The following is a 22,430-nucleotide window of genomic DNA, read 5'->3' as shown; positions in this document are numbered from 1 at the left end:
GCCCACTCTACCCAGGCAGTTACCCCAGGGTTGGTCCCTGGCTGCTCAGTGCATGAGATTTTTTGCTCCTCTTGTTTTATTTTCTGCTGCTGCCCATGTCCTCACTTGAGAACCTCCTGTTTGCATCTGATGTCTCAAAATGTCCTCCCAACTCAGCTCCCTTTGCAGTGCCCCTTGTTGTGCCTGCCCAGAGCTGATCCCCTCTTCTTGTTAGGACAGCTGGGCTCATACTTTTTATGTGTTTGCAGCAGGATGAAGGGGAGTGAGAGGTGGCTGTAAAAATCCTCTGTAACAGGGGAGCACAAGGCCAGAGGAGGCTGCTGAGAATAGCCAGTGCATTGTGTTCCCTCCAGCACGGTGATGGGTGGTACCCTGAGCAGACTGTTTTGTCTCTTAAAATCCTATCTTTCCTTTTGTCCTTGCAGCAGTGTGCTGAAAGAAGCATAAACATGATACACACACAATGAGAAAAGATAAGATGTTATTATGAAGCCTGGATGTTACTGAAAGCAGATTATTAGCTTGATTCTGAGCAGTTGGGATGCTCTGGACTCTAATCTCTGTCTGTAATTGCAAGTTGTCCCTCAGCTTCAATGCTTAGACCCAACCTATAATGAAAATAGTTCTCACTGAAGCTTTGCTACCCCATAATCACACAAGGAGGCAGCGTGCTGGGGAAAGCCCTCCAGGGCCTAGAACTCAGCGTGCAGTGAGTTGGGGCTAAAAACATCATCTTTGTTTTTCTTTTCCTCCCTAGTATTCCTTATGTAATGAGCCTCTGATAGAGCTGTCAAACCCTGGTGCCAGTGGCTCCCTCTTCTACGTCACCAGCGATGATGAGTTCATCATAAAAACTGTGATGCACAAGGAAGCTGAATTCCTACAGAAGCTCCTTCCTGGCTACTACATGGTGTGTATCACCCAGCACCTGAGACCTGACTTGGGTTTGTCATGGCAGCTAATCTGTCTGAAGCATCACACAGAGCATGTTCTGCCCCTGGATTTCTCTCAGCCTGCCCACCCAGGACAGGGACAACATTAACAGTGTGTCACAAAGCCAGCCCCAGAAGCACAAATCCTGCCAGTTATTTGCAAACTGTGGGTAAACTTGAGTGGTAAACAGATAATTGTGCCATAGTTTGTTCTGGCCTGAAAGTGGCTTCCCAGATGTGTGGCTTCTGGGTGTCCATTTCCCTGCACTTGTTGGTTCTCCTTCACTTGGCACCACACATCTGCCTCACCCTGGCTTTGGGGGTGGCTGTTGATTGCAGTAACCAACCACCATGGTTTTGTGGGGAAACCACTGCTGTCCCTGAGTACCTCCCATATTCTGCTGTTTAACTGAATTACTCTGAAGGCAGCTGCTGCTTGTCCTGCACCAAGGTAAAGACTCCCATGGTCCCAGCCACATGGCTGATAGTTGTGGCCTGAATCTCATGGCTAGCAAGGCAATATATTGAGACCCAGAGGACTTGTATGGGTGTCCTGGTGTTGACAAGTAGTAAATCAGAAGCAAACCAAATGCTTTGATGTGTAAGCCAGGAGTTGCCTGCTTGCAGAGCTGGTGAAGGGTCCAGCTCTATAGATGAGGGCACAGAAATTCAGTTAGAACCACCCAGGGATTTGTTTGCCATGGAGATGCCAAGGAGAGGGTGATGGCAAGCAGTGCTCACGCTGTGTGCATGAGGCAGTGGATTTGATTTATGTGACCAGGCAATGTTTTTATGAAAATACTTGCCTTGCTCAATATTTACTGGGGAAAATTTGCCAAAGAAAGACAGAGTCTTGAGTGTCTGTATATAAATATAAATATGTATGTCACTTTTGCAAGTGACAGCCAAGTTCCTGGACAGAATGAGTTTTTAAAAAGTCTTGCCTAATGTATGTAGTAAGTCAGGTGGTGGGTTTTGAGTGGGAATGGAATAGCACTGTTGTCCTGAATTCTGCAGTTGGCCTGGCTGGCAACCAGTGTAACAGATTAAACTGGGCCTACCTGTTTGGTGCAGAGTTATGTGCTGCTTGTTGTAGCGTTCCAGCGTTTGTGGGTTTTCTTGGTAAACTCAGCCCATGTAAAAAGAGTCAGTTGAAGGGAAGGGTTCATCTGAGTTACTTTGAAGCCGAGCAAGTGTGGTTTGATTTTTGTCTTTTCTGCCCCTGCTGCTTGTGGCTGGTGCTGTGCTGCACTCAGGGCCCACTCACCTGCCCAGGTAGGTGAGATGAGGAGGGGCATGAAGCTTCAACACACTCTAGTCCTGCTGTCTGTCAGAGAATGTCAGCTCTGTCCTTTGTTTCATAGTGTGCAGAGATGTTCTGTTTCCTTTCCAAATTTTCCCACAGCTGAACAAGCAAATCATGCCTGTCATGTCATTCCTAATAATACTGCTGCCTAAAAAAAGGACATGATAGCTGAGCAGGATATCCGTGCTCTCTGGCCAACTTATACAGCAACTCTGCAAAAAAAGGAGAAAATTGATGTTGTTTTGTTTAAAAAAATGCAGTGTCTCTGGTTTATTCTGGGCCAGAGAACAGCTCTTGATTTCTGACACTTCTGAAGAGATGAAGATTGCTGTTATTTTTAAACTTGAAGTTCCCACTTACTGTGTTTATTTCTCTTCCGGTTTCGTTTCCCTTTTTGAGCTGCTGTTGTTGGGGAAAACAGGGAATTTCCGGACTTGGTTATTTGCCCAGAGAGTGCTGTACATCTCATTCCCTCTGTTCAGGGCATGGTGGTACTTACAGGTCCTAAAGACACTGAAGTGCAAGAGTTTGTCAAACATGTCCAGTAAACTCTCGTGTAAAGTTCAGAAAATCTCTAGGTGAAGAAACCCTAGTCTGGCTGCTCCATCTCTTAACATGCTTTGTGGTGAACACAGCAGGAGCCTTCTGCCCAAAATTACCTTTCCCCCATGTTTATTTTTTTTTTTCACCCCCCCCTGCTGCAGAATCTAAACCAGAACCCACGGACGTTGCTGCCAAAGTTCTATGGACTGTACTGTGTGCAATCAGGAGGCAAAAACATCCGCGTGGTGGTGATGAACAACATCCTGCCTCGGGTGGTGAAAATGCACCTCAAATTTGACCTGAAAGGCTCAACCTACAAACGTCGGGCATCCAAGAAGGAAAAAGAAAAGTCCAGCCCTACCTACAAGGATCTAGACTTCATACAAGACATGCCCGAGGGCCTGATGTTGGATGCAGACACCTTCAGTGCACTGGTGAAAACGCTGCAACGTGACTGTCTGGTAAGAAGGGGAGCAGATTAGTGAAGTGGCTCTCGAGCATGAGGGAGAATAAATGATTGAGACCCTTGCTAATCTGCTAACCCCAAAGTAGGGGTAAATCCCTTCCACTGCCCTTTTCCCTGGAAGCAAAGCAGTAGGGTTGGGTCTCATGACAGCCTCTGAGGACTAAGGCTGCGTTCCTTTGCCTCGTGCATAAAATTGTGGCAGCCTGCTCCACTTGTAGCTGGACTTTTGGGGATAAATACATTTTTCCTGTACACTGTGCAGCAGATACATGGTGCAAGAGTGTTATTTGCAGTGCTTCAGCCTCTGGTTGTGGGATGGCCAAACTCTGGATGCAGTCAGGTCCAGGGTTGAATATTGGTTCAGAAACGTTCAGGCTTTGGTGAAGTTGTAAGTGGGAATATGAATGGGCTGTTCCATGCTTTGGGATTTGAGCTGCTGCCCTGATGTTTTGTTCTTGTTCTTCTTACTCAATACTGACCTGTAGGTGTTGGAAAGTTTTAAAATCATGGACTACAGCCTCCTGCTTGGGGTTCATAACATAGACCAGCAAGAACGGGAGCGACAGTCGGAGGGAGCCCTCAGCACATCGGATGAGAAGCGTCCCGTGGGGCAGAAGGCACTTTACTCCACAGCCATGGAGTCCATCCAGGGTGGGGCTGCCCGGGGGGAGTCCATAGACACAGATGACACGTAGGTGAAAACCTGGTTCTTGTGCACTGCTGGGAGGGGCAGAGGTGGAGGCTGGAGCAGTAAAACCCTAGTGAGACCTGTATGAACTGTGGGGGTGTGTGTCTCTCCTGGAGATTATGGCGCTGAAAGTTGTGGGGTGTGAAAGGGGGAAGCTGGGGTGGGAAATGCTTCTGGAAAACACAGCCTCACTGTGATCTCTCTTCTTAGGCCAGTGTTTAGGCTGTCAGCTCCTCTAACAGCCTCTAAACATCCTCCCATGTTTTCAAATCCATGGGGAGTTGAAACTAGCTCAGCTCAAGCTCAGCATCTGAATCTGCAGTGGAAATGGGGATCAGCCTGTCCCTAGGAGCTTGGAGTTCTCCACTGCTTCATCTTTGGAATCCCTGACAGTATCCCGGGGCTATCCCAGTGCAGTTGGCAAACAGCAACCTAGCCAAGTGCTGGAGTAACTGGTGCTGTGGGTTGGGGTTTTGCCCAAAACCTGTCCTGTGTTGTGCCCATTGTATGGGTCTTGGGCTGCAGGTTGCTCTTGTGACTGTCTCTCTGGCTCTGTGGTAACAAACTTGCTAACAAACCCTGGAGTTTGTGGTTTGTTTCTGTCTGAAACCACCTGCTCCAGTTTGGATGGAGCTTGAGTCATGGTGGAACCAGGATAATACCTCAGTGTTTCCATTCTTTGAAGTAGCAGCATTAGTTGCAGTGGCCTGCCTGACACCAGCATCCTTTGGTCATGTGCTGGTGCTACTGGTTGCTGCTCCTTTGGCAGGACTGATATTAGCCTGGGTGGGACTGGAAATACCCTCCTTCTTAGAGGACAGACATCTCACACAGACCTGAGAAATAATCTGATCCCCAGAATAAAATGTCCTGTAGCTAAGAAAAAACAACCTAGTGCTTCCTGGCCCAGACAGAGCTCTTGCCACACATGTCCTGTCCTGATAATTGGGGTTTGGTGATCAAGGCAGGTGGAAACCCCAGGTCACCTGGTGTCACAGCCTGGGTCAGCAGGGGACTTCCCATGATGACTTTGCAGGTTTTGTATGGTGTCTGACCACCCACTCTTTTCAGTGCTGCTGTCCACCCTTCTCTAGGTTCCAGGGGTGTTACAGCTACTCTTTTTGAGGCTACACTTGCTGAGGTTTTGTTTTACCTGCAGGATGGGAGGAATCCCAGCAGTGAACGGCAAAGGAGAGCGTCTCCTGCTGCATGTAGGAATAATAGATATCCTTCAGTCATACAGGTAGGTAACTTTGCACTCATCTCATGAGGGAGAATAAATGATTGAGACCCTTGCTAATCTGCTAACCCCAAAGTAGGGGTAAATCCCTTCCACTGCCCTTTTTCCTGGAAGCAAAGCAGTAGGGTTGGGTCTCATGACAGCCTCTGAGGACTAAGGCTGCGTTCCTTTGCCTCGTGCATAAAATTGTGGCAGCCTGCTCCACTTGTAGCTGGACTTTTGGGGATAAATACATTTTTCCTGTACACTGTGCAGCAGATACATGGTGCAAGAGTGTTATTTGCAGTGCTTCAGCCTCTGGTTGTGGGATGGCCAAACTCTGGATGCAGTCAGGTCCAGGGTTGAATATTGGTTCAGAAACATTCAGGCTTTGGTGAAGTTGTAAGTGGGAATATGAATGGGCTGTTCCATGCTTTGGGATTTGAGCTGCTGCCCTGATGTTTTGTTCTTGTTCTTCTTACTCAATACTGACCTGTAGGTGTTGGAAAGTTTTAAAATCATGGACTACAGCCTCCTGCTTGGGGTTCATAACATAGACCAGCAAGAACGGGAGCGACAGTCGGAGGGAGCCCTCAGCACATCGGATGAGAAGCGTCCCGTGGGGCAGAAGGCACTTTACTCCACAGCCATGGAGTCCATCCAGGGTGGGGCTGCCCGGGGGGAGTCCATAGACACAGATGACACGTAGGTGAAAACCTGGTTCTTGTGCACTGCTGGGAGGGGCAGAGGTGGAGGCTGGAGCAGTAAAACCCTAGTGAGACCTGTATGAACTGTGGGGGTGTGTGTCTCTCCTGGAGGTTATGGCGCTGAAAGTTGTGGGGTGTGAAAGGGGGAAGCTGGGGTGGGAAATGCTTCTGTAAAACACAGCCTCACTGTGATCTCTCTTCTTAGGCCAGTGTTTAGGCTGTCAGCTCCTCTAACAGCCTCTAAACATCCTCCCATGTTTTCAAATCCATGGGGAGTTGAAACTAGCTCAGCTCAAGCTTAGCATCTGAATCTGCAGTGGAAATGGGGATCAGCCTGTCCCTAGGAGCTTGGAGTTCTCCACTGCTTCATCTTTGGAATCCCTGACAGTATCCCGGGGCTATCCCAGTGCAGTTGGCAAACAGCAACCTAGCCAAGTGCTGGAGTAACTGGTGCTGTGGGTTGGGGTTTTGCCCAAAACCTGTCCTGTGTTGTGCCCATTGTATGGGTCTTGGGCTGCAGGTTGCTCTTGTGACTGTCTCTCTGGCTCTGTGGTAACAAACTTGCTAACAAACCCTGGAGTTTGTGGTTTGTTTCTGTCTGAAACCACCTGCTCCAGTTTGGATGGAGGTTGAGTCATGGTGGAACCAGGATAATACCTCAGTGTTTCCATTCTTTGAAGTAGCAGCATTAGTTGCAGTGGCCTGCCTGACACCAGCATCCTTTGGTCATGTGCTGGTGCTACTGGTTGCTGCTCCTTTGGCAGGACTGATATTAGCCTGGGTGGGACTGGAAATACCCTCCTTCTTAGAGGACAGACATCTCACACAGACCTGAGAAATAATCTGATCCCCAGAATAAAATGTCCTGTAGCTAAGAAAAAACAACCTGGTGCTTCCTGGCCCAGACAGAGCTCTTGCCACACATGTCCTGTCCTGATAATTAGGGTTTGGTGATCAAGGCAGGTGGAAACCCCAGGTCACCTGGTGTCACAGCCTGGGTCAGCAGGGGACTTCCCATGATGACTTTGCAGGTTTTGTATGGTGTCTGACCACCCACTCTTTTCAGTGCTGCTGTCCACCCTTCTCTAGGTTCCAGGGGTGTTACAGCTACTCTTTTTGAGGCTACACTTGCTGAGGTTTTGTTTTACCTGCAGGATGGGAGGAATCCCAGCAGTGAACGGCAAAGGAGAGCGTCTCCTGCTGCATGTAGGAATAATAGATATCCTTCAGTCATACAGGTAGGTAACTTTGCACTCATCTGTCCTTCAAGTGTGTTAACATCTATTTTAATACTGAATGAAAGCAGGAAGATTTTCCTCTCCTGGAGAGTCTGATAATGAGGCGGGCTGCCTGAAGCTGTCGATGGGTGTGAGGGGCTGTGGATTTTTATCCTGTCCTTAGAACAGCTGGTGACACAAAGTCTTTTTTCTAAGATACAATGAGTTACTCATAAATAAGTTTCCTGTCTCTGTGCCTAGAATGGGTAGCGTGCCTCCAGGGCTGGAAGGTGATTTTCTGCCCCTCTTCCAGCCCAGCTCCTCCTTCCCAGCAGGGTTCCCAGGCAGTCCTGACCTGCCTGCAGAGATGCTGGTGTGCTCAGCTGACCTCTCTTGGCTGGAGGAAGCCACACTCCAAGTGAAGGAGGAGTCATTAGCAATTATCTTAGTGATCTCTCCTGGGTGGGATATGAAAGGTGGCTTAGATATAGAGTACCTGCCTGAATCTGTCTCTTTTTCTCTCCACTTCTACCCTGGAATTAGGTTCATCAAGAAGCTAGAGCATACCTGGAAGGCCCTTGTCCATGATGGGGTGAGTGCCTGTACAGAGGCAGGAATTGCAGGATTACCTGCCTTGGCTTCATTTATGCTGGTTGGTGCTGATTACCTTGCTATTAATAGTGCCTGAACTGGCACAGTTGAAGCTGATGAAAGGAACAGTTCTTGCCTGTCCTGCCTCCACAGCGGTTTAGTGCCGCTTATTCCCAGTCAGGTTTTCTTGCTCACTCCACCTCCTCACATGTTCATCTGTCGTGCTACCAGCTTTCCTCCTCTGCTCCCATCTGTCATCTTCCTCCTCCCCATGACACCAGGAGCTGTACACACAAGGCCTGTGTGTTCCTGTCTGTGTGGAGGGACCCTGCATTTGCTCCCTTTGCTGACTGAGGGTGTTTCCCCTTCAGTCAACTCTGAATAAATCCCTTCCCCTGCTTCCCTCCTGTCTTGTCTGCTGCAGCAGCCAGGTGAGTGTTTACAAAAGGGCAGCCTTAGATGTGGAAAGTGTTTTTCAGCATTTTACATCCTAGCTTTTCTTGAATACTAAGGCAGAGGAAGTGTGTAGATGCCAAGTCATGGTAGCAGTCAACCATCAGAAGCAGAAACAGCTTCAGTTTTAGTATTTTAAACAAAAAAGTGCAAAACGTTTGTAAATTTTGAAATTGAGGCTCTTGGCTGAATTTTGATGTCCATGTTGTATGCAGAGGTATCCAGGTGTGCTTTGAATGTCAGCCAGCAAAGCCAGAAGAAATTTCATGTATGTAATCCAGCCAATATTTGAAAAATCCAGGAACTCTACAGAAGAATAAAATCACCCAAATCTATTCTAAAATTACAGCAAGAATATAATGGAATGCAATCAAATCAAAGGCAATGCTTCAGGCTTATTTATAGCATTAATCAGATCATTTGAGTTAAGCCTTTCCATTTGAAGGCTGTATCAGTGCTAAATGTTGGAATCAAAAAGACTGCATTGGTTGTTACAGAAAATCAGCCTTGAGGGATAATTTTAAAATTAAACAATTGCTTCTTGCCTTTGTAGGACACGGTGTCAGTCCACAGACCCAGCTTTTATGCAGAGAGATTCTTCAAATTCATGACCAACACGGTGTTTCGAAAAAATTCCTGTAAGTACCTAGTCCAGGAGCTGTTGCCCTTGTGATCTGGGAGAGGCAGAGCCTTGTCTCCATCTGGCTGCTTCAGTCCATGTGCAGAGCTTGTGGGTTGGAGTCAGAGCAGGTTTTTCTACTGTAATATAGAGCAAAGCTGGGGAGCTGCAAAATCCTCAGGATGTCATATCTTGCTTTGATCTGCTCAGGCTCCCACCCAGGAGCTCACCCTGCATCCTGACTCAGGCTCAGCCCTTTGGAAATGGCACTTGCAGAGCACCTCTGTGTGTGTGTCCAAGGGCAGAGGCCTCTCCCTGTGAAGGGAAAAGTGCCCTTGGTGTGGCAGTAGTTGTTGGTGGCAATTTCATCTTCTCTTTCACTCTTCTCATCCAGCTCTGAAGTCATCTCCCTCAAAGAAAGGGCGTAGTGCCTTGCTAGCTGTCAAAATGGTTGGTCCAACAGCTGCATTCTCAGCTAGCCAGCTTCCCTCTGAAAAGGATGAGACCCAGTATGACCTTCGTGCAGCCAGGAGTTACCCCACACTTGATGATGAAGGTAACGCTTCCGTCCAGCGGGTGATGCTTGAGGGGTCACCCCTTTTCCTTAGCAGTTCCTTAGGATCCTCCCCTGCTCTCATCAAGTCCCCCACTATGTACCAACCACGTGTCTTCTTCAAAAGATAGCTCTTCATTGCATGTCTTACTGTGCTTTGCAGGTGCTAAACTTAACGAGGACAGGGGAGAAGGTAAGGGTTTATGGTTTGGTGACTAGCAGTTAGTTGAGTGGGGAAACGATCTCTCTGCATCAAAGATCATGTCCCTTCTTTGCAGCACTGTGGTGGTTCTGTGCTATTTTCAGTGGTGTCACTGCTGCAAGGCAGCCACTGCCAACTGGCACCACCAGTTACAGCCCAAACACAATCAGAATGTTGAATTTTCCATCCTTAACAAAATAAAAAACACGGTGAGAGGGGGAGGTAGGAACTGCAGGACTCCAGTGGCAGTGCTTGGACTGTTCTAAGGGGCAAGATCTTGCCACTGAAAGCAGATGAATGGCCTGGTTCTGTGCTGCCTTTTTCATCACTTCTGTGGGCTGGATTTACAGAGGAGCAGTGAAGGACAAGCTCCTGGAGTGCATAGGGGTTAGATTTCTACCTGTGCAAAGCAGTGAACTCTCCATTCATCCCTTAATTCACTGGGATATTTTTCTCTTGGCAATTCAAGCCTTTAATCCAGCTTTGATGACCAGTGATATGTCTTCACTGACATGATGTTTCCTGTTCTGTCTGTCTGTCCTCCTGGAAATGGTGCTTACTGGCTCTCTTCTAGAGGGTGCCTTGGGATAAGCTGTTGTGTTTGTGAACTCAGCTCAACTTCTGGCCTGTTTGTGGCTTGAAGTGAGCAGTCCCAGTGAGGGTGTGCAGACTGATGGTGGAACAGCCTCACTGCAGGCTGGTGGTGGTGTTTGACCTATTCATCTTTTTTTCCTGCATCTTCTCCTGCCCTCCACTCTGGGCCAGCAGGCAGGCCAGATCTGCTCCCCTGCACACCTCCCTCCTTTGAGGAAGCTACCACAGCCTCCATAGCCACCACTCTGTCCTCAACATCTCTCTCTGTTCCTGAGCGATCCCCTTCGGAGACCTCTGAGCAGCCCAGGTACAGGTGAGGACACTCATCCCCTGCTCTCACTGGAGCTGCTGTTCCTCTTGCTGCAGATCTCAGCAGGCTGCCCTATGCTCTGCAATGCTAATGACCAATTTTAATTAAATCCCTCCTGGGAGCAAGCAGACACAGCTTTGATGGGATTAATTATTGCTGGGAGAAGTGTCAGCTATTAAGTAGAACATCTCCCTCCTGGGGTGGGGAGGTAGATTTGGGGGCAGCAGAGGATTTCTGTCTTGAATTGGTCCTCAGACTCTACTGTTCTGGTTTCTTTCTGCAGGCGGCGCACACACTCCTCAGGGCAGGATGGCAGGTGAGAAAAGTGTCTCATCTCTTCTCAGAGACTTCATGTTTATTCCTGTGCAAAAGTCTCTTGGAGGGCTGAATGGGAATCTTGGAATCTTACAAGCAGATCTCTGTGCTTTGCAAGGAGTCTTAAATACCACCCGTGTTGTTTGATGGGAAAACAAACAGCTGAGTTGTCCAAATTTACCCACCCAACCAGCACCAGGTTCAAGGAAGGTCATTTTATGTCCCCTTCTGGGTAAGGGAGCCTTTAACTGCAATAACATTCCTCCTCTGCATCTGCCTGCCACCTGGGTGTGGGGTGGGAAAGGGCTTTGATGTTGTGAGGCACTAAGGGCTGAGAAATCCCCAGAGACTTCTTAGCTTCCAGTGTTTTCAGAAACTCAGGTACTTGGGGTGTTTTCTCCCCTCCTTTGGTGACAGGTGGCTCAGAGCTAAGGGCGTGATAGGACAAAAATTCTCCACTGCACAGAGATGTCTGGATTTAGAGACTCATGTCATATCATGATCTTGCATGTATTTGCATCAGTAGAAATGACCCTGTTGCCTGTGTCAGTGGAATCTGCACAAGGACCCTGTGTTTGCTGTGACTCTGCTTCAGCTTTCCAAGACATCTTGTAAGGACTGGAGGTGCAAACTTTGGAATGCACATCAGAGACTCAGGACATGCTGTAGGCAGAGGAGCTGCTGGACATGCTGATGTCCTCCCTGCAGTCAGTGTTTGGTGCTTCAGAAGAAGGCAGGACTTTGGAAGGCGGTGCAGACACTTTATCTTCTAGACATCTCCCCTCATTCATAGCTTTTAGTAATTTGCTGAGCTTCAGACCACATACACTGTGAAAAAATCCCTTTCTGTGGTGTTTTGTAATGAAAATACCTCTGGGTGCTGCATGTCACCGAATCGTAGTAAATTCCTGTCACTGAGGGGTGAGGACCTACTTGCTGTTGATCCACAGAACCCATTGCAGTGTCAGGGACCTGCAGAACACCTCACCTCCTGCAGAATCCAGAGTGTGACACTGCTGAAACCTGGAGATTTTAACTCCAATTAACATTTTTGGGAAAATGCAGTGGCTTCACCCAAGTTACTCCAGACTCCCTGGAACCTAAAGGAGGGAGCAGCTGGAGGAGGTGACTGCTCATCCAGAAATGGGTCAGAGGAATCAAAGTGACTGTCCCTGGACTGCAGAGGGAGCTGAGCCTCTTGGTCAGAAGTAGATCTGTCTGACACAGATGTGCCGGAGCTACAACCACCTCCCACCCCCCACAAAAAAAAAAAAAAGTGTGGCCACCTTTGCTATTTTTTGCCTAGTTTTTCTATTTCTGGTGCTGCCCTTTCTAGGGGAGCCAGGACCTGGGTATTCGTGGAGCAATCCATGATCCCCTGGTGGACAAAAATTCTCCACTGCACAGAGATGTCTGGATTTAGAGACTCATGTCATATCATGATCTTGCATGTATTTGCATCAGTAGAAATGACCCTGTTGCCTGTGTCAGTGGAATCTGCACAAGGACCCTGTGTTTGCTGTGACTCTGCTTCAGCTTTCCAAGACATCTTGTAAGGACTGGAGGTGCAAACTTTGGAATGCACATCAGAGACTCAGGACATGCTGTAGGCAGAGGAGCTGCTGGACATGCTGATGTCCTCCCTGCAGTCAGTGTTTGGTGCTTCAGAAGAAGGCAGGACTTTGGAAGGCGGTGCAGACACTTTATCTTCTAGACATCTCCCCTCATTCATAGCTTTTAGTAATTTGCTGAGCTTCAGACCACATACACTGTGAAAAAATCCCTTTCTGTGGTGTTTTGTAATGAAAATACCTCTGGGTGCTGCATGTCACCGAATCGTAGTAAATTCCTGTCACTGAGGGGTGAGGACCTACTTGCTGTTGATCCACAGAACCCATTGCAGTGTCAGGGACCTGCAGAACACCTCACCTCCTGCAGAATCCAGAGTGTGACACTGCTGAAACCTGGAGATTTTAACTCCAATTAACATTTTTGGGAAAATGCAGTGGCTTCACCCAAGTTACTCCAGACTCCCTGGAACCTAAAGGAGGGAGCAGCTGGAGGAGGTGACTGCTCATCCAGAAATGGGTCAGAGGAATCAAAGTGACTGTCCCTGGACTGCAGAGGGAGCTGAGCCTCTTGGTCAGAAGTAGATCTGTCTGACACAGATGTGCCGGAGCTACAACCACCCCCCCCCCCCAAAAAAAAAAAAAAAAAAAAAAAGTGTGGCCACCTTTGCTATTTTTTGCCTAGTTTTTCTATTTCTGGTGCTGCCCTTTCTAGGGGAGCCAGGACCTGGGTATTCGTGGAGCAATCCATGATCCCCTGGTGAAAGCAAGAACAAAGTGTAAGTGTCAACTTACATTCCTGAGCTGAAATGAAAAAAAGACCTTTTCCAATTTGCTCAAGAATGTGTCACACCTCTCATTATTCTAATCTGCTGGGGAATTCCCTCGGGTTTCTGAGATCCACCCCTGTGAGGAGGAGAGGAGCGAGGTCCCCAGCCCAGGCTGGGCAGGAGTGCCGCCTGCCGGCTCCTGGAGCCCCGAGCCTGCCCTTCCCCAGGACTGTGCCCTTGGCTTGGCAGCAGCCTGCTCCTCCTTCCCAGGAGGACTCTGGAGCCAGCCACGCTAGCACAAGCAATTACTTTAATAGCTTGAGGTATTAAATAGAAGCCTCACAAACTCTCCTGAGTGGGTGGATAAATCTGGTGTGAACCCTGGAGCACTTGAGCGGCTTCGTTACGCTGGGAGGCTCAGGAGGGGTCAGGGGCTTTGGCCCTTGTGCAGCTGATAACTAACACTGGGCTAACTCTGGACAGAGGTTTCCCCTGGAAACCAGTTCTCTTTCCTCCTGTACTCCATTTGACACTGCCTGTCTTTTCTGCAGCACTGACTAATTAATCCCTTTCCTCTTGTCCTGTTTTCCCACCTCATTAGTCTCGAGCACTGTGATTTGACAGGGCTGACTTTTGCCTGAGAGTTTTGGTTGTCCAAATCCTCAGTTCTGGGAGGACTGATGGCTCCTTCTGAGCCAGAATCAGCCACTGGGGCTGTGCCAGGAGCTCAGTGCTGGCAGTCTCAGGCAGGTGCTGGGGCAGAGCAGCACAACCCACTCCTGTGGGACTGCAGTGCAAGAGGCTGAGCTGACTTGGAACTGATTCAGGCTGACCTAAAATTGAGGACTGTGCATAACTAGTGCCCAGCTGAGCCTTTGGGCCTGTCTCTCTTTGGTTTCCAGGTCACACGAGGAGATGCGAGTTGAGGAGGAGCTTCAGCAGATCAGTGTCGAGCTGGAGCCCAAGTGTGATGTTGAGATTGTAGCTCCTGAAGAAGATGACAAAGAGTGAGTGTTTTGGAGAAGCTTTGCAGAGCCCTTCCCAGTGTGGGGAGGCTGACTTTGGGGGGGACCAGCTTTCCTGGAGGGATAGGTGCTTCCCCAGACAGTTCAGTGAAGCTGAGTGCTGTACTTCTGACCTGATCTTTCTGGATGTGACAGCAGAGCATCTTCAGCTCCTCTGTAATAAATAATACAGTCTTGTGTGCTCTTTTTCTGGTGGTGGTGACAAGACTTTCTCATTTCTTCCCCCCCTCTAGAGAGGCAGCTTCTTCAGCCTGTGCCATTGTAACATCCACAGCCACAATAGAGGTGGAGACAGCCAGCCAGGCCTCCGAACCAGCCAGCCAGGCCTCAGATGAAGATGATGTGCCAGTCACAGACATATACTTTGTAAGATACCCTCTCCACCTGGCCTGTTAGGGGTGTGATGGGAAAGGTTGGACAAGGCTGTAGCAGTCTGGATTTCCAGCGGTCGGTGCTGGGCAGTGTCTGTCCCTTGCTTCTTCCCATGGAGATCTTGATGCTGGATGAGTTTTTGAGTGCAAGGAACTGAATTAAACCTTGAAGAACTTAAAACAGCATCTACTGGGGCTTAAATGTGGATGTAGCCATGGGTGTGCTGCTCTACTTCCCAGCACAAGTGCTGAAGGGCTTATCTAGGCCAGGGTGTTCACTCCTGGGACAAGCAAAGGTGAATGTAGGTGCACCTGAGAGGTTTTTCCTTCCTCAGCCAGAATCTGCTGCTTTCCTCACACAAACGTGCTGCAGTGGCCTAAGCCAGAAGGGAGGTGGTTGAGTGGGGCTGACCTTGGGCTCTGGTGAACTCTGGCTTTTCCTTTCCCTGCAGGCAGATGCATTAGGTGATGCAGTGGAAATCTAGTGCTGAGACAGGGAGTAAGTGAGGTGATTTCTGGTTGGCAGCAGCGTGCAGTGGAGCCATATGCTGTGTTCCTCAGTCAGCTCTCCCAATGTCTGAGCAGCTTCTGCAGACCAGAGAAGATTTTAGCAACACATATCTGCCCCATGGCTTCCCAGAGCAGGGCTTAGGGTCTGACCCATGAGAGCTCTCCCCATGCCTGGGCACTGGAACCTCATTAAAAGAGGTGCCCAACTCCTCCCTGCTCTGACTCCTTGCTGTTGGGTTATATGGCAATGGAGATGAGCTGAGCCCCTGTGATGAGCTCCTTCAGGCTATCCTAAAAATGGCAACATTTGCCTTTCCCTGTACTTGGGTGACTCTGCTGCAGAGCTGCTCACTCGTTGCCGAGTCATTCCCAGGCTCGTGGGAGCTGTGGAAGGAATCAGCTCCATGTTGAAAGCTTGTCTGTTTGGGTTTTGGTGCATGCTGTTCGAAATGCAAACAGCTCCCTCTAACTGGCTGCTCTTTCTTTGCCTGTGGATGGCAGCTGTGTGCAAACTGCCTGCAGATACTGCCTGTTCCACTGGCAAGTGTCTTCTGGCAAGGGTCAGCTCCTCTTCCACCCTGTCCCTGGGCATATGGTCTCCCCCCAACTTGAGGGGCACTTCTCTATCCAGAGGAAACCATCTGTGTGCCATGTGCGCTCACAGAGAATGTGACTGACTGCTCATCAGCATTTCATACTTCCATCTGAGTCCTCCAGTTTTGCATTAAATGTGTGTCGTGTGCTGTGGAGTGTTTGTCACTGCTGGGATGAAGGGAAAAGCTAATCTGGGTTCCCACGGGTGATCTGCTTGGAAAACCACTGGAGCTGGAACGAGAGCGAGGCCGCAGCAGCGCACAGTGGGGCTCAGACCACAGCTGCTCTCTCAGGAGTCCTCCAGGGGTGATGGTTGGGGAAGGGATGCTGTGTGCTGATTTGTGATTTGTGATTTGTCAAGTCCCAGGGGACTGGGATCTGATCTTTGGAAGTCTGCTTCCTGAAAAGAGAGCACTTTATCCTCCTGTTCACCCACAGGGGAATAAAAGTGCCGAGATTGTGGCAGGGCATGAGCGCTGCTCTTCCCACGCACGGCTTTCCTGCCCGCTGATCCCTTCAGGCCTAGAGTTGCCCAGCCCCTTGTTTTTTGCTTTCTCTTTCATCCTTTCTTTCACATCATCCTTTTTTCCTCTGTTTCCTTTCTCACTTCACTTGCCCTGGGGCCATCCAGTTCACAGATGGGAGGTACTGGATTTACTCTCCCCGCCAGCGCAGACTCCGAACCACCTCGCATTCCTCTGGGATTGTAAGTGAACCTGCTGGTGTGTAGGGGAGCAGAGCTGCAGCTTTGAAACACTGGGACCAGTATTCCATTCTTCCTGGATGCTGTGGCTCTGGATTGAGTGGCTGTTAGGAACCCAGGAAGCCTATGGAAACTGCACCAGTGGGTCTCCCTGTAGGGTCTGGCAGAACCCCATGCTCTGCCCTGCTTTTCCATGGGCTGGTGGCACCGCTCTTGCCATGAGTTGGGCTGCAGTGTCACCTGAGCCTCTGCAAGCAGCCTTGGGCTTGGCTCCCTGGGCCAGGAAGCCAGAGGGGGTTCCAAAGAGATCATTAAGATGTTTTGAAGCTGCTAAAAATTCAGTTGCAAATATAACTTTTAAGGCTTGTGACTGGTCATCTTTCTGGTGGCTGGGGTGGTGAGCAGCTCATTAGAGCCAAATGGTTTCTGCTCTCCAGGCCTCCTCAACAGTACCCATGTGCTCCCTCCTCACTGCAGGTTTTCTGTGAGGGATTTCCTCTCTTTGCCAGAAGATGTAGGGAGACAGTTGAACATTTAGGAGCTGAGAACTGATGTCCTCAGAGGGTGATGGAGGTTCCTCACAGCCCTGGCACAGGCATTTCCTCCAGTGCCTGCCTTTTTGGTACTGGGTAGGGGATCAGTGCAGAAGGCATCAGGCAGGATGCATGGGGACACAGGGACAAAAACGTGCTCCTGGCCTTGGCTGACAGCATGATGACAGTGCTGCACCTCTGTGGGCAAACAGGCAGCCCTTCCCAGCAGCTCTTCCTGCCTCCTGGCTGGGTTTGGCTGCCCCAACACTGGGGGGGTTAATACCAAGCACCGGATGCTCCTTTATCTCCCCGCTGGGTTTGCAGCTCCCTGCATGCATCTGAGCTCCTAAAAGGCTCTGAAGGAACATGTGGTTTAGTCAGGATGGATGAAAAACAGGATGTGTGGCAGACTTTATGCAGTGATGAGCTTTCCTGCACCTCTGGCAGAGCCCTGTAAGAAACTACAGGCAATAGTTTCTCTTCCTTCCTTCCTCCCAGTGGTCTCAGCTAATGGAGCTGCAATTATTGATGGGGTTCAGCACACGGAGCCCAGTGCTTCAAAGCTCCTCTGACTTCTTGTAGTTTCTTGTATATCTTAGATGTTACGCTTGGTTCCCAGGCTGGGAACCCCCCCAGGCTTCTTCCAAGTTCCGTTTCTCTTCCTTTGCAAACCCCAGGCTGAGCAGTTTCCTCTCTCTGAGAACAGCTCTGGAGCCCAAAGAGCCTGTTTGCAGTGGAAGTGGGTCCCCCCTGGGAACACTGGAAGTAGACACCAGCCCTTGAACCTGCCCGGGCTTCTCTGCGCCGTGTCGGCAGCAAAGTGTGTTTGGTCAAAACACCAGTTCCCAGTGGTGCTGTGATAACCAGCTGCCTTGACACGTCCCCTTCTCCCTCATTCTTTCCAAGACTCAGTTGTGTTTTGCCTCCTTTGTTGTACTTGTTCCCATTACCCCACTGTCTCCAAGACTCTCAGCAATAACTGTTTCCTTTCTGTGGCCACCATCCACCATGGTCTAACCCACCCATCTGCTGCCTTGCTTGGCCTGCAGGGAAGGGGGAAGGCACAGCAAACCAGCACAGGGCTCCCCGTAAAAGCCCTCCTGAACACCAGAGATGCTGACCTGTAACATGCACAGGGCTGGGGAAATGGGAGGTTGAGAGCTGGGAGTGGGCAACAGGAACCAAGAGCTCTTTTCACTGCCCTTCCGTGAGTCACTTCCCGCATCTCTCAGTGTCTGGAGCCAGGGTGATGCTATGGCAGGGAGCTGAGGTTCCCCTGCCATTTCAAAAGTTCTAAAAATCTGTCCCTGCAAGAGGAGAGGTTGTGCCATTCCTCACTAGAGCTGGAGCAGGGCCCAGTGTGAGCTGCTGGCTGTCCCATGTCCTAGCTGGTTGGGAGCAGGTACGTACTGAGGATGAGGAAGGCTGCTCTGCTGGGAGCTGGCACTGAGCTCAGTTCTCTCCCTCCAGGTGGACAGCTGTTCTTACTGTATTGTTTCCTGGTTTTTTTTATTTTCTCCTTTTATTTTTTCCTCTTCTCTCCTTTGCTCCCTGCTCTGCTGCTGCTCTCCTTGCATTCTCCCCGCCGTCTCTGGCCACTCTGGCAGCCGACAGACGAGAGGAGTTGGGTTTACTCCCCGCTCCACTATAGTGCTCAGCTCCACTCTGTCTCCGATGAGGAGAGCGATACAGTAAGTGACAAGAAAAGTGTCCTGGGTGCCCGGTGGGTCGAGGTGGGAGCTTGTGTTCCCTCTGCACAGCTCGGGGCCCGGGCCGGGCTGCAGCACAGCCCGGCTGCCTCGGGCAGAGACGCGCTCTGCTCGGCAGGGCTCGTGGCTCCTTCCGAAGAGTTTGGTGCAGTGAAAGCTTTGGGGAGTTCACATTCTCCAGTCGCGTTGTCATCGCTGGAGGATGAGAACCAAACAGCCTGAGCTCTCCTGGCTTGTTTTGATTCCTGGGAGCTGGCTGGGCTGGGAGCACAGGGCGGGTGGTGGGTGTTGACTCCCTCTTCTCCACCTCTTGCAGTAATCTCTATGCAGACACAGAAGCCCCAGAGAGCAGCGATTCCCTCTGCAGGTCGATGTGTTCCCTTTTCGTTGATGCAGCCGTTCCAGTGGGATGGGGAAGAGCTTGCTGACACCAGTACTGCTGCACTGCAGGATCCCGGGCACTGCATTTCAGGACGGAGCAAAACTATAACCCTGTATTTCTACTTATCCCAGATGTGGGCAGCAAAGAAACCACCCACTCACCCGCAGCTCCCACCGGAGACGTCCAGCTGGGTGTAGAGAATCCTGGGTAGTAACACAGTGTTTTCCAGACGTGCACTACTGTAGCTACCTATCCATGTGTGATACTGTGAACCTTTTTAATTTTTTAATCATATATTTATTTCTTTTATCTTTGCACAGAGACAGCACGAATGTGCTTTTTTAAACATTTAGTTTACTGCACTTTTTTCTTTCTTTCTTTCTTTCCTCTTTTTTGTTGTCATATGTTTGTGCACCAGAAAGGAGTGTGACACCTCACTGGAGAATTGGTAGGAGCACGTTGCAGGGGAGGGCAGGGACCAGAGTGGCTTCATTTGAGGCAGCAGTGTGGTCTAACCAACTGATGGAGTCACAAGGTTTAAGGCTGGCCAGGTCAGCCGTGGTTCTGCCGAGTGACCTAAGGCAAGTCACTTAACCACTCTGTGCCTCGGTTTCCCCCGTGCTATGGGTGCACAGTACCCACTTCCGTTAAAGCACTTAAACCCTGGGATGAAAGGTGCTATGTAAATGCAATGTATTAAAGGCCATTGAATAGAATTGCTCCCATGTTAGTTGTCCAAAGTAGCCATGCCAATTCACTTGGAATCAAAAATCACTAGTGACTTCTCTTGGTCTGTGTCACTGCGTGGGGGAAGCCAACGATTCCTGGCGACAGTGACCTGGTCACCTCAGCCCTGCTGGATGTCACGATGGGTTCTGCCTTCACTGTGTGCTGCACTGCTGTGTCATCCTGTCCCTCTGGAGCCCATGCCTCGTCTGACCAGCTGCACCTCCAGACCAGCATGGACAGAGGAGAACTGTGCACCCGGGACCCGATGCGCCCTCTCCCCGCTCTGCCCGGCCCCATCAGGCTTGTCTGGACACTGCATCCTACTGGAGCCACTTGGCACCTCGCATGCTCATGGGTGTGTCTGACCCCCAAGTACTCGGGGGGGGGGTTGCAAACATTGGGTTCACATGTATCCTCTGTACCTCAGGGCAGTCAGGGAGGCACGTGCACGTCTGCACACACTGGAGGCAGAAGGAGAGGACTGGCTCTGCCACCTGCTTGTGCCAGGAGGTGGTGTGTTCATGGACTCTGTTGGACAAAATGGGTGACTGGGATGTTGCCTGTGGTAACATCTGCTGTTGGAAATCTCTTGCTTTGGATGTCTGAGAGAGTTTGCTTTTCAAGGGCTGCAGGCAAGAGGATTTGCTGTCACTGGGAAGTGTTCAGACTAGGCTCATCCATCTGCCAGCAGGACACACACCACAGTGTTGTCCTGAACTCCAGCAATTCCATCCTTGGCTCCCTGAGAGAAGAAAGGAAATCCTTTAGCTCAGAGGGAGCCAGGTCTGACTCGTGCTTTATGAGCCTCACTTCAGGAAGAGGGTAAAAATCTCCTTATTGTCATTACAATCTTCAGACTGTCCTTGGAATTATGTGTGGAGGAGTGGGGAAGTAGGAACTTTCTCTTGGGGCTCAGTCCCCCCAGTCTGTCTTCACAGCAGCACTTAGGATGGGTTAATTCAGGTGCCACAATGTAACTGGGGTGGTGGGAAGATCTTGTCCTCTGCAAAGTGCTGAACTTGGTGAGGGAGGATCTTCATTAATTGAAGTTTTCCTGCCTAGAAGTACAGGCCTCAGACTTCTCCCCTTGCCTGCAGGTGCTGAAGGCTGTAAGGTGTGCAGGGGATCTTGCAAGCTGCTGCCATTAGATGTATTAATGTATTTACCAAATAATCAATCAATCAATCAAAAGTCTTTCAGGAACCTCTCCTTTGAGTCACTACTTGCCAGCTTGTTCACCCAGCTCACAGCATTGCTCTGTGCCAGCCCCTGCAGGAGGCAGGGAAGTGTTTCCCAACCCATCCCATTGCTTGTGCCAGTCCCACCCAGCTCTGCAGCTGCCTGGGGGTGCTGCAGGGGGCTCAGGAGTTGGGCAGGGGGAGCCAGGAGCAGTGAAGTGCCCACTGCCTGCCTCTGGGCTGAAAGTGGGAGGCTTCAAAATGCTAAAACTGCAGCCTTTGGGATTTTTTCCTCTGTGCATAGAGAGGCCACATGCCTTCTGCATCTTGGGTTGCTCTTGGGTGCTGCTGGAGGAACACAGCTCTGGGGAGGAACCTGGGTGGTTGGGCTGTTGGACCCGAGGCCCAGCTGCTCTGGTACCACCTTGTTCATGGGCTGGTGGTTTTAGCCTCATCAGGACTTTCCAGCTAACACAAAAGCAAGCATCTTGTTTAAGATGGTTTAAGCATCGTTGATGGAGACTTTATTCCTTCCCCTCGTTTTGGGGGTCTCCAAAGCTGCTCAGCCTCTGTGCAGGGAGCATCTGAGCCCCACCTTCATGGAGTGAAGCTTTGCAAGCTGAAGCTGCACTTGGTCCCAGGAGATGTAGAGAAACCAAGACCTTTTTCAGCATGTTCATTTCAAGCATCATCCCAAGCATTCTGGCTTTTCCTTGTGTAGTTCTCTGTCACTGAACCTTTTGGAGCTACCAGGTTTGGACACAGAGGGTTGGGCCTGTGAGAGAACATGCAAAGGGCTCAGAGCAGCTTTGTCAGCATAAGGGGACAGGATAAAATTTCCTGTACAGCTCACAGCATTGCTCTGTGCCAGCCCCTGCAGGAGGCAGGGAAGTGTTTCCCAACCCATCCCATTGCTTGTGCCAGTCCCACCCAGCTCTGCAGCTGCCTGAGGGTGCTGCAGGGGGCTCAGGAGTTGGGCAGGGGGAGCCAGGAGCAGTGAAGTGCCCACTGCCTGCCTCTGGGCTGAAAGTGGGAGGCTTCAAAATGCTAAAACTGCAGCCTTTGGGATTTTTTCCTCTGTGCATAGAGAGGCCACATGCCTTCTGCATCTTGGGTTGCTCTTGGGTGCTGCTGGAGGAACACAGCTCTGGGGAGGAACCTGGGTGGTTGGGCTGTTGGACCCGAGGCCCAGCTGCTCTGGTACCACCTTGTTCATGGGCTGGTGGTTTTAGCCTCATCAGGACTTTCCAGCTAACACAAAAGCAAGCATCTTGTTTAAGATGGTTTAAGCATCGTTGATGGAGACTTTATTCCTTCCCCTCGTTTTGGGGGTCTCCAAAGCTGCTCAGCCTCTGTGCAGGGAGCATCTGAGCCCCACCTTCATGGAGTGAAGCTTTGCAAGCTGAAGCTGCACTTGGTCCCAGGAGATGTAGAGAAACCAAGACCTTTTTCAGCATGTTCATTTCAAGCATCATCCCAAGCATTCTGGCTTTCCTGAGACAATCCTTGTGTAGTTCTCTGTCACTGAGCCTTTTGGAGCTACCAGGTTTGGACACAGAGGGTTGGGCCTGTGAGAGAACATGCAAAGGGCTCAGAGCAGCTTTGTCAGCATAAGGGGACAGGATAAAATTTCCTGTAGGGAA

At 50.1% G+C, this 22,430-nt stretch overlaps 2 protein-coding genes across 2 annotated transcripts in view; both read left to right on the top strand.

The window, feature by feature from the left end:
• PIP5K1C (phosphatidylinositol-4-phosphate 5-kinase, type I, gamma) overlaps positions 1-19,226 on the top strand; it is a 48,571-nt gene extending 29,345 nt beyond the window's left edge. The window contains exons 6-18 of the mRNA XM_010003421.1: positions 758-910; positions 2,943-3,242; positions 3,733-3,938; positions 5,095-5,178; positions 7,622-7,670; positions 8,676-8,760; positions 9,136-9,297; positions 10,265-10,403; positions 10,684-10,716; positions 13,956-14,060; positions 14,312-14,444; positions 18,397-18,480; positions 18,815-19,226. Coding sequence (XP_010001723.1) covers positions 758-910; positions 2,943-3,242; positions 3,733-3,938; positions 5,095-5,178; positions 7,622-7,670; positions 8,676-8,760; positions 9,136-9,297; positions 10,265-10,403; positions 10,684-10,716; positions 13,956-14,060; positions 14,312-14,444; positions 18,397-18,480; positions 18,815-18,817 — 1,536 coding nt within the window. The 3' untranslated portion in view covers positions 18,818-19,226. The remainder of the gene's footprint in view (positions 1-757; positions 911-2,942; positions 3,243-3,732; positions 3,939-5,094; positions 5,179-7,621; positions 7,671-8,675; positions 8,761-9,135; positions 9,298-10,264; positions 10,404-10,683; positions 10,717-13,955; positions 14,061-14,311; positions 14,445-18,396; positions 18,481-18,814) is intronic.
• Positions 19,227-19,841: 615 nt separating this feature from the next.
• CACTIN (cactin, spliceosome C complex subunit) overlaps positions 19,842-22,430 on the top strand; it is an 11,058-nt gene continuing 8,469 nt past the window's right edge. The window contains 1 exon segment of the mRNA XM_010003420.1: positions 19,842-19,909. Within this exon segment, the coding sequence (XP_010001722.1) occupies positions 19,842-19,909 (68 nt within the window).

Source organism: Chaetura pelagica, unplaced genomic scaffold (assembly GCF_000747805.2).
Source record: "Chaetura pelagica isolate M959 unplaced genomic scaffold, ChaPel_1.0 scaffold498, whole genome shotgun sequence".
In the NCBI taxonomy this organism is placed as follows: Eukaryota; Metazoa; Chordata; class Aves; order Apodiformes; family Apodidae; genus Chaetura; species Chaetura pelagica.
This window is presented reverse-complemented; position numbering and strand designations above follow the sequence as displayed.